Raw genomic sequence first — 15096 nt, 5'->3', positions numbered from 1 at the left:
CTTCTTCCATGTTGAACAAATGCACCCCCCCCACACACTTTTGCTGTCTTTTAAACCGCCCGTCAACCTTGAACCTTTTGCAGGAGCACACGCTGATTGGGTCAGATAACTCCCAGGACATCCAGCTTTGTGGCATGGGCATTCTGCCTGAACACTGTATAATTGACATCACCTTGGACGGTCAGGTTATGCTGACACCCCAGAAGAATACTAGGTAAGATGAGTGTTTGTTTGTTTGCTTGCTTCCCTCTCTCTCTCCTTCCTTCCTTCCTTCCTTCCTTCCTTCCTTCCTTCCTTCCTTCCTTCCTTCCGTTACAAGAAAAACTGCTCCCTTTCCGTTATATTCCGGAGCTTCGTATAGAGTCCTTAAGTGGGTTACCCAGCGGTAGGAGAAAACAATAGAGGCAAACCAGAGAATATTGAGAAGCAAAGCGGCTAGTAAGCCTGGTCTTTATTAAACTGTTGCAACAGGGTCCTCACTCACCACACGCAGCAGGAAGGAGGAACCCAGAACAATGGTGTGCAAATTGATTTCTGAAATTGCCCACCCTGTAGCTCAAGACCACCCCCCTCAAAAAAAACCACACACATCATGCATACATCAGAGAAGGAGGCGGTCTGCAGCAGAAATCCTGCCTGCCAGGATACTTGATAAAGGTCACTGATTGCATTACCTGGGCAGCCTGGCCATTCTTTTGTGATGGTTAATACTCTAGTTCCTGAGTCCAGGTCATAGGCTCACCCTATTCATACACAAGTACGCCCTTAAGACAGATTACAGGTAGGTAGCCCTGTTGGTCTGCCATAGTCGAAACAAAAAAATAAAATTCCTTCTGGTAGCACCTTAGAGACCAACTAAGTTTGTTATTGGTATGAGCTTTCGTGTGCATGCACACTTCTTCAGGTACCTTAAGACAGGATTTGCAAGCGAAAAGACAATGGGAAGGCTTTTCCCATTTGCCTCCTTCACTGCAGAGGAATATTTGAGGTCACTGGGAGAGTCAAAATGGCTCCAGGATTTCTCTCCTGTACTATTTCTGACATGTGGTTGATACATTTAGATATGTGTGCATTTATGAATATTTATATTTAAGACCTTAAAATCCTTAAAACCCTTCCTTCCTTCCTTCCTTCCTTCCTTCCTTCCTTCCTTCCTTCCTTCCTTCCTTCCTTCCTTCCTTCCTTCTGTCTTTCTATCTTCCCCTCCCTCCTTCTCTTTCTTTCCTGAAAGAAAGCCTTGTGGCTTTTCCTGCAGAGTGGTTCATAAAACATGGAACGAATTCTGAAATTCCACTTATGGGAAATTAGGGAAATCTTCCCAGCTCCCCCTTCGACCGCCTGCACCTCCCTTCTTTCCATTCTCAACATCCCACTTCATTCTAAACAGAACAAATCAATGCGGAGAATTTAAATGGAGACATGGTGCCAAAACTGTGGGCTTTCTCGGCTTGGAATTTTTTTATGCATTCAGTAAAAAGCGAGAGAGGGAGGGAGGCAGAGACAGGCTCTCTGTGAGGCTACCTGCCACTCCCTGCAGCGACTTAGAGCTTCCGGGGCCATCTTGGCTGTGAGTGAAGACCTGCTCCCTGCTTTGCAGGCCTTTTCCCACCTGGCCTGGGTGGGCCCGGACTGACTCCAGCTACAAAAGCTCTTGGGCCGTAGGGAGCAAGGCGCCCACAGCGGGAGCCCAGACTGGCTGCCTTGCTGTCCGCTCCCTGCCAGGATGCACAGAAAAGGACCACCTTGGAGAACTTGGAAACAGAATTCGGCCCGGTTTCCGGGAACAGAGAGCCAAGAGGACTCGGGAGAGACAGAGTAAGGGCTTTGCGGCGCCTAAGAGAGTGCGGTTCTGCCTCTTCCCACAGCGAGGAGATCGAAGTTTTCAGGAGAGGGCGCTTCCATTCCCAAGGATTTTGACTTCCCAAACTGAGACGCTGAGGATCTGCAGGGTGAGGGAAATGGGAGATGCTCAGCTATTTTCCGGTTTCCTTAGCTGTGCATGATCTTGGTGGCTGCTCCCAGAAAACTTCTTAACTCCCTCCCTAGAGAAGCGAGACTGTTTTTCTCCTTCTCCTTCAGCTGGCAGACAAAGGCTATTTTATCCCTGCAGGCTTTTGGGAACTTTGGGAAAGAGCTTTGAATAGTGCCGTTCCATTTATATTATCTGTGCTTAATTTGTTTTTTTAATATTATTCAAATTCTATTGCAGTTTTGCAAATGAGAGCCCCTGTGGTGTAGCGGTTAAGAGCGGTGGACTCGTAATCTGGTGAACCGGGTTCGCTTCCCCGCTCCTCCACATGCAGCTGCTGGGTGACCTTGGGCTAGTCACACTTATTTGAAGTCACTCAGCCTCACACACCTCACAGAGTGTTTGTTGTGGAGGAGGAAGGGAAAAGGAGATTGTTAGCCGCTTTGAGACTCCATAGGGTAGTGATAAAGCGGGATATCAAATCCAAACTCTTCTTCAATTACCTTTGATGTGCTTTTCGCTTTTTGCATTTTATCTGCCTTACGTAAGCCGCCTTGAGTCCAGGAAAAAGGCAGGTGTAAATAAAAATAACAGTGGCCCTAACAGATCCAGTCCCCTTTGCTCCTCGCACTGCAGCCTTCAAATAATTGGGGTGCAGGATTCAGGGCCTGACTCTGTTTCTCTTCCTCCTCCTCTTCCGCAGGACCTTCGTCAATGGCACGGCTGTGACGGGCCCCACACAGTTGCACCACGGAGACAGGATTCTGTGGGGAAACAATCATTTTTTCAGGTAGGCGGCTGCTCTTTGTCCTCCCCTGGCTTTGTCTTGTGTGTTTTTGGAAAGCTGTCAGGGTTCCGGGGTGGAGCTGAACGGCGTTCACCAAATAGAGCCGCCGGATCTCACCAAACCTGGCGGCTTAGGCCCCTCTGCTCTGGGGGCTGCAGCCTCCATTGTGAAATGCACATCTCCTGAACGGGTGTTGTCAGAGGTACCGATTTATTTCGTGGCGGGTTCCTGATCCTTGCTTCAGTTTTTCTTTCTCCTCTTTTGTTTTCAAAGTAGGTTACTCGAGTGCTTGAATTACAGAGGCAGGCAGAAGTGGAGGCCCTCTTAGAATCATAGAATCATAGAGTTGGAATAGCCCACAAGGGCCATCGAGTCCAACCCCCTGCCAAGCAGGAAACACCATCAGAGCACTCCTGACATATGGTTGTCAAGCCTCTGCTTAAAGACCTCCAAAGAAGGAGACTCCACCACACTCCTTGGCAGCAAATTCCACTGTCGAACAGCTCTTACTGTCAGGAAGTTCTTCCTAATGTTTAGGTGGAATCTTCTTTCTTGTAGTTTGGATCCATTGCTCCGTGTCCGCTTCTCTGGAGCAGCAGAAAACAACCTTTCTCCCTCCTCTATGTGACATCCTTTTATATATTTAGCTTTCGCATTTTAGAAGTGCGTGTATTCGGGGCAGGGGAAATGATTTCTCTAAAACTGAGAGGGAGTTCAAGATCGGGGCTTGTAGATTTCATGAAGCTGGGGTTTTGGGCAGCTTGCATGTTGATGTTAGCAAGCAGTGCGTTTGCCTTTCAAGGAATCAGTGCTATTTTTCGAAAAAAAGAGGTGCCGTGAACACCTCCCTCGTTCTCTTAGAATGGCAATGGTGCCCGTCTGAGAGTCCTGCATATAGTCGATATAATTAAATGTAAAGTGGCCTTTACACCCCCCCCCGGGGGGAATTACTGGGGGGGAGCGCTAAGAGGAAAGTGGGTGGCAGGGGGTCACTGGAGGTGTAAATGGCTATCAGACTTCGAAAAGCTGGTATCACTGGGTCAGTTTCATCAGTTTTGTTCAGTAAATTAAGGTAAGGTAAAGGGACCCCTGACCATTAGGTCCAGTCGTGGCCGACTCTGGGATTGCGGCGCTCATCTCGCTTTATTGGACGAGGGAACCGGCGTACAGCTTCCGGGCCATGTGGCCAGCATGACTAAGCCGCTTCTGGCGAACCAGAGCAGCGCACGGAAACGCCGTTTACCTTCCCGCCGGAGCGGTACCTATTTATCTACTTGCACTTTGCCGTGCTTTCGAATTGCTAGGTGGGCAGGAGCAGGGACCGAGCAACGGGAGCTCACCCCATCGCGGGGATTTGAACCGCCAACCTTCTGATCGACAAGTCCTAGGCTCTGTGGTTTAACCCACAGCGCCACCCGCGTCCCGTTCAGTAAATTAAATAGTTTTAATTGGGACTTGGAATGAACATGCAATTAACTGTTACCGTTCTGAATTTTCTGGTGCCGTTCCTTAGAGGGTCACGCAGACAGCGGTTCTGAGTGATGCTTTTTATAGAGGAGGGGGCATGGGGGGTGAGTTTATGGAACCCGGGGGGCAGTGACCCGAAAAGGTTTGGGAACCCCTGATTTAATGGGTCCCAGCAGTCAAGAGAAAGGAAGTTCTGCTCTTAATAGCTGCTCCTTCCCATCTCTACACCCTCCTAAGGACACTTTTTGGTTTATTTTTATTATTGCTTTTTGTAGCCACCCCTGACCAAGTGGTCCTGGGGTGGATTGCAAAAACATAACGATGAGTAAACAGGCGCAATTAAAGTACTGTCATAACTCAGGTTACAGACGCTTCAGGTTGCGTTTTTTCGGGTTACGGACCGCCGAAACCTGGAAGTACCAGAACGGGTTACTTCCAGGTTTCGGCGCATGCGCAGAAGCGCCAAATCACAACCCACACAACCCACATGCTGAGGGTTGCGCACGTGCATCCCACATAGATCACGTTCGCAGCCCGAGTATCCACTGTAATAAAAGCAAAGCCGTTCCATATCAGAATAACAAGACTGCATTGCACACCAGTGTACCTTGAGTTTTTCAGCGCTGCGGTGGAGGCTGACATTTAAATTAGGCTGCAAGAAGGCTGTACAGTGGTACCTCGGGTTACAGAAATAGTGCTTCAGGTTAAGAACTTTGTTTCAGGATGAGAACAGAAATCGTGCTCCGGCAGCGCAACGGCAGCAGGAGGCCTCCTTAGCTAAAGTGGTGCTTCAGGTTAAGAACGGACCTCCGGAACGAATTAAGTACTTAACCCGAGGTACCACTGTATACCTTTGCACTGCTATGTCACTGCGTGTCCTGGTTTAATTTTAAAGCGTTGCAAAAAATCTTTAAAAACCAGGAGCCTGGCAAGTCTACACCTTGGCCTGTAGGATTCCCTTGACCTCTGGCGTTGCAGATGAATCCCTGTGATTTTTTTATAACTCCCTTGGGTGCCTTTTGATTCCGGATAAAAGCTGCACATCCATGTGGATGGGGAACGGAGGGCGTGCCTGTGGTTTTCTGTTTGAAGGATATAATCCTTAGAGCTGTTTGCTTAGTTAGAGCTCACCAGAGGAATTTTGGCTTTAGAAAACACGCCCTCTTGCCAGGTAACAATGCAGCGCATTCCTCCCAGATGTTCGCCTGCACATGCCTTACTGCAGCCTTCCCCAACCTTGTGCCCTCCAGAGGTTTGGGATTAACACCTATGAGGCTGAGTGCGACTGATGGGAGTTGTACTGTATTTTTCGCTCCATAAGATACACCTGACCATAAGACGCACCTAGTTTTTAGAGGGGGAATGCGAGGAAAAATATATTCTTTAAAGGGAGCGCTGAGCAGAGCCTGTATGCATCCCAGGCTCTGCTCAGCGCTCCCTTTCACAAGCCGCTTGGAGCCTGTGTGCGGCGCTTGCAGGCTTCTCCCTCCTCACACACTCCACACGGCTCTTTAAAGGGAGCTCTGAGCAGAGCCTCCCGCCCGCATTCGCTCCATAAGATGCACACACATTTCCCCTTACATTTTAGGAGGGGAAAGGTGTGTCTTATAGAGCGAAAAATGTGGTGGTTCAAATCGCCTAGACTGCAGTGGTGTCCAAACTTTTTTCAAAGAGGGCCAGATTTGATGAAGTGAAGGGCTGTGAGGGCCGACCAAAGTTGTTAACCTTTTTTTTTAGGATTGAGGGTTTTTTAGGATTTTACCCCAGGAAATAAACTGCCACAGGGGCTGGATTAAACCAACCAGCGGGCCGGATTAGGCCCCTGGAACGGACTTTGGACATGCCTAGAGGGCTCCACCTTAGGGTAAGCAGCCTTACTGAAATGATCAAGGGTTGCCTAAGAGTGAATTGTACCCTGTGGGTTGAAACAAAACGAACAATAAAAGGTGTTGATCTCCCACTCTGTAACTTTTACTAGAACCAAAACCTGCTGATTGCAGTGGCTGGCATATATCTGCAGGAACATTTCCTATAACCCTGTAATTCGATCAAAGGTCATAGAATAGTAGAGATGGAAGGTACCATTTAGTCCAAACCCCCTGAAGTGCAGGGATATTTTGCATTGACCAGAGTTTTAATGGGACCCCTCCCTCCTTTCCAGGCTGAATTTGCCAAAAAAGAAAAAGAAGTCGGAAGCCGAGGACGACGACAAAGACAATTCAATGAAAGGAAGCAACAGTTCAGAGCAGCTGGATTTGGACGGGGACAGCTCCAGTGAGGTTTCCAGCGAGATTAACTTCAGCTACGAATATGCGCAGATGGAGGTCACCATGAAAGCTCTGGGTGGCAACGGTAAGGAGCATAATAATAATAATAATAATAATAATTTATTATTTATACCCCGCCCATCTGGCCGAGTTTCCCCAGCCTCTCTGGGCGGCTTCCAATCGCGTGTTAAAAACAATACAGCATTAAATATTAAAAACTGCCTTCAGATGTCTTTTAAAGATAAGATAGCTGCTTATTTCCTTCACATCTAATGGGAGGCGTTCCACAGGGCAGGCGCCACCACTGAGAAGGCCCTGTGCCTGGTTCCCTGTAACTTTGCTTCTCGCAGGGAGGTAACCACCAGAAGGCCCTCGGCACTGGTTCTCAGTGTCCGGGCTGAACAATGGGGGTGGAGACGCTCCTTCAGGTATACTGGGCCGAGGCCGTTTAGGGCTTTCAAGGTCAGCACCAACACTTTGAATTGTGCTCAGAAACATGGGTGCTCTTGCTCTGAATTCATAGGTGCGCTGAGCAAGCAATACATAGCAATACATAGCAGCGTTGCCCGGGATTGCTCTCCAAAGCAATGCACCTGGGGCGAGGCTTGTAAGGAATGGGGCCTCTCTGCGGTTCTCTGTCTTCTTTGGCAATCCCTCGTAGCCGAGTAAGATTGTCTTCCATGAACACAGTTTTTACAGTGAGTCCATAAGTGACTGGGGAGGCCAATTCTGGATCCACACGTCCTTCCACAGTGGGGACATAGGTTTCTGGGCAGGAGTTGATCACGGTGTGGATTTGCCAAGCGTGCCTTCCTCTTAGCGCGTTTCTCCCTTTCGTCCTGAGTTCGAGTGTCTTTAAAGCCCATGACACCTTTGGTAAAGGCTGTTCTCCAACTGGAGCGCTCACAGGCCAGTGTTTCCCAGTTGTCGGTGTTTATACTACATTTTTTAAAGATTTGCCTTGAGAGAGTCTTTAAGCCTCTTTTGTTGACCACCAACATTGCGCTTTCCAGTTTTAAGTTGGGAATAGAGTAGTTGCTTTGGAAGACGATCATCAGGCATCCGAACAACATGACCAGTCCAACGAAGATGATGTTGAAGAATCATTGCTTCGACACTGGTGATCTTTGCTCCTTCCAGTACACTAAGAAAAAAGCACACCAAGAATTCTGGCCAATATAAGTTTCAATAGTGGGAGTGCTCCCAACTCACAAATCAATAGTCAATTGTACTGAAAACTAATCCTTTCAAAAGTATGTATTCTGACAAGGATTACAAACTCAATTAGAGATTACAAACTCAAATAGAGATTACAAACTCAAACTCATGAGGATATGTATAACACAATAATTCGTTACAGGATTAGACATACAGTAAGAGTTTCTGGGGACGTGGGTGGCACTGTGGGTTAAACCACAGAGCCCAGGACTTGCCAATCAGAAGGTCGGTGGTTCGAATCCCAGCGACGGGGTGAGCTCCCATTGCTCGGTCCCTGCTCCTGCCAACCTAGCAGTTCAAAAGCACGTCGAAGTGCAAGTAGATCAATAGGTACCGCTCCAGCGGGAAGGTAAACGGCATTTCCGTGCGCTGCTCTGGTTCGCCAGAAGCGACTTAGTCATGCTGGCCACATGACCCGGAAGCTGTACGCCGGCTCCCTCGGCCAATAAAGCGAGATGAGCGCCGCAACCCCAGAGTCGGCCACGACTGGACCTAATGGTCAGGGGTCCCTTTACCTTTCAAGAGTTTCTGAATGGAGATAAGTTCATGTAAGTCCATAGTCCGATTTGACGTGAAGGTCTTAGTTTCAATCATTGAGCAGAAGTCAGAAGTCAATCCAGTACGCTGGCATTAGTTTGCCTGTCTTCCCAAGCGATGGGCACAATTTTTCAGAGACACCGTTGATGGAATGGTCCTCTGTAGATACCATGGAGCTCTGCGGAGCCTGTGGCCCGCATCCGACTGAAACAAACTCTTTCGCCTTCCTAGACCCCATGCAGTCGATTTTGCAAAGCCTGGAGCAGCAGCATGAGGAGGAGAAGCGGACCGCGCTGGAGCGGCAGAGGCTGATGTACGAGCATGAGCTGGAGCAGCTCCGGAGGCGCCTTTCCCCCGAGAAACAGCACTTCCGCACGATGGACAGGTTCTCCTGGCACTCTCCCAACGCTCAACAGCGACTTCGGCAGTGGGCGGAAGAGAGGTGAGTGGAGGGAATACAGCGGCTCAGTGGGAGGAGCACCTGCGTAGAATTTGCAGCCTTTTTAAAAAAATTTTTTTTTGAAGATCTTTATTGAAACTTAACATATATACATAATAACCAAAATTCCCAACTGGGGCGCTCACAGGCCAGTGTTTCCCAGTTGCTCTCAGCATGAGTGGGACTTATCCCTAGGTAAGTGAGTTTAGGGCTGCAACCTTAGCCTTTTGTATTTTATAGGTGCATTGCGACCCCATTCAGGCACTATGACAAATCCATGGTTTATTCATCAGGGACACGTTTTGGGTCTGTGCGCTCCATCCTCCCACTTCCTGGTTCTTACAAGCCATGGTTTACTGGAGGGGTGTGTGGCTCTCGGACGCTATTGGGCTTCTAAGAACCCCAGCCATTATGACCAGTGGTTGGTGATTATGTAATTGTAGTTCAACAACCACTTTAACAGCCGCAGTTTCACCACCCATGTTTACCATGGTGTCCCAACAGGGTAAACTATGGTTAGTGATAACCATGGTTTGTCTGCAAATCATGATCTACAAACCATAGTTCAGAGTGGCAAACTGCTTACCGTGAGCTCTTAAACAAGATGGTCTCTCTAAATTTAGGAATGATAATGACAATGGAAGATGCAAAACCACTCCTACCCCGTTCAGATACCAGCATAGTGGTCCCATAAACAGTTGAGCTTCTGATTACCGTATTTTTCGCTCCATAACACTCACTTTTTTCCTCCTAGAAAGTAAGGGGAAATGTTTGTGCGTGTTATGGTGCGAATGCCTACGGATGGCGGGGGGATCTGCTGCAGTTGTCCGGTTGGCTCCTTTAAAGCAACCGTGCTCTCTGTCCCTCTCTCCTCCCCACTCAGCTCGCTAAATAGCAGCAAAGTTTTTCAGCTCGCTAAGCTGGGGAGGAGGGAGAGAAGCAGAGCCTGCTTGCTTTAAAGGAGCAAAGCGGGAGAGGAGAGGAGCCTTCTCCCCTTAAACCCCTCGGCTGCATTATTAGCAGCATCCTTCTCCACACACCCCACGCGTGTTCCTTCTCCCCTTAAACCCCTCTTCTGCATTATTAGCAGCATCCTTCTCCACACACCCCACGCGTGCTCCTTGTCCCTTCAGTGTTTTTCCTTCCCTCCCCACTTAAAACGTGGTTACAAAGCACGGATCCACATGGATCCTCAGGATTTTTGCACTGGGTCACCCCAAATTCACCATCAGATCACATAGCATGTCCATGGCTACAGTTTGCACCCAAAAAATCACGCACCCACTGTTGCCTGGGGCCGCAGTGGTGCAAAAATGTGGTTACAAAGCACGGATCCACATGGATCCTCATTGGGCTACCCCAAACTCACCGTCAAATCACATGTCTGTGGCCACAGCATGAACCACAAAAATCATACATCCACTGTTTCATTTAGAATATTTTTTTTCTTGTTTTCCTCCTCTAAAAACTACGTGCGTGTTATGGTCAGGTGCGTCTTATGGAACGAAAAATACGGTAGATGTTTCAATTTGGCTGCATGCCGTAGTGTAGCCGTATTACAACGCCAGGTACAAATTCCAAAATTGATCTTTGGGATTTGCATCCTTAGCAGCCGTTGAAACGCTCTTTTCCAAATCCCACGGTTTCCTCTTTCCCCAAAGGGAAGAGATGCTGACCCACAGCCTGAGGAAGCTGAGGGAGCAGATAATGAAGGCCAACTTGTACGTGAGAGAAGCCAGCTTCATCGCCGAAGAGATGGACAAGCGGACGGAATACAAGGTCACCCTGCAGATCCCAGCCTCCAGCCTTAATGCAAACAGAAAGGTGAGGACCCTGTCCAGCCACGTTCATCGTCTTTCGAGAATGGATTCCATCGGCCAGCTGGAATTTCGATGACTATTATGTATTGATTTAGAGCATTTGTATTTTTAGGCCCAAAATGGCAGCTTTAGTTAAAAAACAACAATCCCAAAACATACACCTTATTTATTTGCACCATCAGTTAAAAAATGTGCTTTTACAACAGAATACAGTGATACCTGGGTTTTTGAACATCTCAAAAGCCGGACATTTTGGTTTTCGAACACCGAAAACTCGGAGGCAAATGCTTCCGTTTTCGAACGCGTCTTGGAAGTCGAACAGCTTACGCTGAGTCCCCCCCCCCCCAATTTTCTCCATTGCATTTGCAGACAGCCCTTTGCGCCTCAGTTTTCAAACGTTTCGGAAGTCGAACGGTCTTCCGGAATGGATTACGTCCAAAAACCGAGGTACCACTGTTTGGGGTACAGTATAACACTGTACAAGGACGCGGGTGGCGCTGTGGGTTAAACCACAGAGCCTAGGACTTGCCGATCAGAAGGTTGGTGGTTCAAATCCCCGCGACGGGGTGAGCTCCCGTTGCTCGGTCCCTGCTCCTGCCAACCTAGCAGTTTGAAAGCACGTCAAAGTGCAAGTAGATAAATAGGTACCACTCCGGCGGGAAGGTAAACAGCGTTTCCGTGTGCTGCTCTGGTTCCACAGAAGCGGCTTAGTCCTGCTGGCCACATGACCCGGAAGCTGTACGCTGGCTCCCTCAGCCAATAAAGCGAGATGAGCGCCGCAACCCCAGAGTCGGCCACAACTGGACCTAATGGTCAGGGGTCCCTTGACCTTTACCTATAACACTGTACAGTGGTACCTTGGTTTACAACCATAATCCGTTCCAGAGGTCCGTTTGTAAACCAAAACAGGTTGTAACCCAAGGCGCACTTTCGCCAATGGGGCCTCCAAAAATTTCTTGTTTGTAATAATAATAATAAAAAAGGGTTGTAATCCAAAAAATGATTGCAAACCAGGATACGCAGTTCTGGGTTTGACTTGCTTGTAATCCAAAACGTATGCAAACCAAGGTACTGCTGTGTAGGGGTTTTCTTGAAAAATAAAGAGGTTAAGCAATCAAAGGCTTTCATCTTAACAAGCTGCCGTTTGCCTTCGGTTCAGCCTACTGGTTCACGATATGTATTCTCTTCGTAAACCTCTTTGGGGTTGTTTCCTTAACAATTTATGAACTAGATAAAGGATCAAATATCTTCTCCATCATGTGCAATACTTTTATTGCCTGCAACATGAAAAGATTCCAGTTCTAGCTGCTCTTTGGGTGTATTATGAGTGAGTTTGTTTTGTGTTTTAAAGGAAATTCCATTCGCATTCCCAAGTTAATTTTTACCGTGACGTTTTATTTCTGCTCCCCGCCCCAATCTCATCCTTTGTCCTTTTTTTCCCTGCAGCGAGGTGCCGTCCTTAGTGAACCGGCCATCCAAGTTCGGAGGAAAGGGAAAGGCAAGCAGATCTGGTCCTTGGAGAAGCTAGAGAACCGGCTGGTAGACATGAGGGACCTCTATCAAGAATGGAAGGACTGCGAGGAAGACAACCTGGTATGGAGCCGCCACTTCTCCTGAGTAGCAGAACGGCTCTCTAGGTCCCTCGGACTACAGTTCCCACCAGTGGCCAGATATGATGGGAGCTGGAGTTCCACAACATTGGTTCCTCATCCCCGGGGTGTGGCGTCGCAGCATGAGAGAATGTTAGGAAGGCTCCCAGTTCAAATCTCGCTCCTGCCGTGGGTGCACTAGGTCAGCAATTCCTGACATTCCCCCGGATGTTGTTGGACTACAATTCCCACCATCCATTGGGTGACGCTGGCTGGGGCTGATGGGAGTTGTAGTCTCAGCAACACCCGGGGGGGGACTCAGGTGTTTGGAAAGGCTGTATGGGGTGTGGCCTTGGGCCAGTCTTCCCCAACCATGGATATGTTGTTGTTGTTGTTGTTGTTGTTGTTGTTGTTGTTGTTGTTTAGTCGTTTAGTCGTTTCCGACTCTTCATGACCCCATGGACCAGATATAGTTTTAATAAAGCTTTTCAACATAACAGTAAAAAAACAGAAACAAGACAACGAATAAGAAAGAAAATGAAGAAGAAATCAAACAAGCTAATATATAAAAATGATAGAATAAAGGGAAAGAAAGAGATGAGTAAAAAGTGACTTCTGTCAGTTGTACCTACAAGAGTTCCTCATAATACAGTGGTACCTCAGGTTACATACACTTCAGGTTACAGACTCTGCCAACCCAGAAATAGTACCTTGGGATAATAACTTTGCTTCAGGATGAGAACAGAAATTGTGCGGTGGCAGCGGGAGGCCCCATTTGCTAAAGTGGTGCTTCAGGTTAAGTACAGTTTCAGGTTAAGAATGGACCTCCGAAACAAATTAAGTTCTTAACCAGAGGTACCACTGTAGTCCAGTGTTCAATCCAGAGTAATATCTAGTTATTCTTCCCGCTTCTAGCTGATGCTCAATCCAGGCATCACAAGTTCATTCATTTTCCTTTCCATCCCAGAAGTCCAAAAGAGGTTCTTTGATTATTATTATTGTATACAAAGATCAGCCGTAATCTTTCTCCAGATATTTTGGACCGCAAGGCCCCTGCCAGCATGGTCAGAGAAGCTTTTTCTTGAAATAGTACATCCATACTTCTTTAATTTACAATGTTGTGTAGCTACTCTGGGTTCCTCAGGGAGGAAGGGCAGAATAGAAAGCGAGATTCGCCGTCCTCAATCTTGTGAGATAGTGCCATGGCAGCTGTCTGTGGATCTGGTCACCATAGAGCTTTGCCACTTGTCTCCCTTTCACGAATCCAGGTCATGAGGTCGTATTTCCGGCGAGCAGATCCTTTCTACGACGAGCAGGAGAACCACAGCCTCATCGGCGTGGCGAACGTCTTCCTCGAGTCCCTCTTCTACGATGTGAAGCTGCAGTACGCTGTGCCCATCATCAATCAGAAAGGAGAGGTGAGTTTGAGTTTGGATTTGATATCCCGCCTTTCACTCCCCTTCAGGAGTCTCAAAGCGGCTCACATTCTCCTTTCCCTTCCTGCCCCACAACAAACACTCTGTGGGGTGAGTGGGGCTGAGAGACTTTAGAGAAGTGTGACTGGCCCAAGGTCACCCAGCAGCTGCATGTGGAGCAGCGGGGATGTGAACCTGGTTCCCCAGATTACGAGACTACCGCTCTTAACCACTACACCACACTGGCTCAGTTTCTCCTGGGTGACCGAAGCCAGGGGTCAGCAAACTTTTTCAGCAGGGGGCTGGTCCCCTGTCCCTCAGACCTTGTGGGGACCGGGCTATATTTTGAAAAAAAGAAAAAAGAACGAATTCCTATGCCCCACAAATAACCCAGAGATGCGTTTTAAATAAAAGGACACATTCTACTCATGTAAAAACATGTTGATTCCTGGATCATCTGTGAGCTGGATTTAGAAGACAATTGGGCCGGATCCGGCCCCCGGGCCTTAGTTTGCCTACCTACGCTCTAGGACAGGGGTCAGCAACTTTTTTCAGCCATGGGCCAGTCCTCTGTCCCTCAGACCTTGTGGGGGGCCGGACTATATTTTGCAAAAAAATAATGAACGAATTCCTATGCCCCACAAATAACCCAGAGATGCGTTTTAAATAAAAGGACACATTCTACTCATGTAAAAACATGCTGATTCCCGGACTGGCCGCGCTCTCTCTGTATTTACTGGTGGCGCCTCTTGGCATTCTGGGACTTTGCATAGAAATAGTGTACGGTTTGGGTTGGGTTGCATTTTTATTTTAGGTTCCTAAAAATCTTCCCCTCCTGGGTGTTAAAGTGGGAGTCAGGGGCGGCTCCCTGGCCGGTCGGGCTCCCGCCACTCCTCGGCATCCATCCATCCATCCGGCCGGTCCATGACCATGGCGTTTTTCTTTTCCCCCCCTTACAGGTGGCCGGACGCCTCCACGTCGAAGTTGTGCGGGTGAGCGGGGAGATTGGGGAGCGCATCGCAGGAGGCGAGGACGGCATGGAAGGATTTGGCGAGAACGACCTGCAGGAGCACAAGTTGGCGTGCATGGTGAGTTTGCGGAGACAGTGCTCCCCGCTTCCCTTTGCGAAGCACCTAGGCACGGAAAATGGGCAATTAGCAGTCTGATAGCTATAGAGGCAACATAAGTGCCCCATATGCAGGGCTGGATTTAGGCTTGATGGGGCCCTAAGCTACTGAAGGTAATGGGGCTTTTATATGTCTAGCTGTCCTTTGTCAACAACAAATTGGCGCTGTTTTTTGTGTTGAATATACAGTCACACCTCTTGCTATGTTTGCTTCAGGTTAAATCTTTTCAGGTTGCGTCCCGCGGAGACCCGGAAGTACCGGAAAGGGTTACTTCGGGGTTTCGCCACTCGCTCATGCGCAGGTGCTCAAAATGACATCATGCGCATGCGCAGAAGCAGTGAATCGCAACCCGCGCATGTGCAGACACGCAGGCGCAGGTTACGTTCTGCTCATGTTGTGAATGGGGCTCTGGAACGGATCCCGTTCGCAACCAGAGGTACCACTGTGTGCTATATGGTCAT

General features: G+C 48.4%; 1 protein-coding gene across 3 annotated transcripts in view; it reads left to right on the top strand.

Moving 5' to 3' along the window:
• Window positions 1-15096, top strand: part of KIF13B (kinesin family member 13B) — a 179939-nt gene that overhangs the window by 100906 nt on the left and 63937 nt on the right. For all 3 annotated transcript variants that reach the window (XM_077925405.1, XM_077925406.1, XM_028725207.2), the window contains exons 14-21: window positions 84-214; window positions 2673-2759; window positions 6385-6575; window positions 8477-8687; window positions 10346-10508; window positions 11951-12097; window positions 13362-13511; window positions 14468-14596. In XM_077925405.1, the coding sequence (XP_077781531.1) occupies window positions 84-214; window positions 2673-2759; window positions 6385-6575; window positions 8477-8687; window positions 10346-10508; window positions 11951-12097; window positions 13362-13511; window positions 14468-14596 (1209 nt within the window). The remainder of the gene's footprint in view (window positions 1-83; window positions 215-2672; window positions 2760-6384; window positions 6576-8476; window positions 8688-10345; window positions 10509-11950; window positions 12098-13361; window positions 13512-14467; window positions 14597-15096) is intronic.

Source organism: Podarcis muralis, chromosome 3, assembly GCF_964188315.1.
Source record: "Podarcis muralis chromosome 3, rPodMur119.hap1.1, whole genome shotgun sequence".
Classification (NCBI taxonomy): Eukaryota; Metazoa; Chordata; class Lepidosauria; order Squamata; family Lacertidae; genus Podarcis; species Podarcis muralis.
The sequence above is the reverse complement of the archived record's forward strand: the minus strand, read 5'-3'. Positions and strand labels throughout refer to the sequence as shown.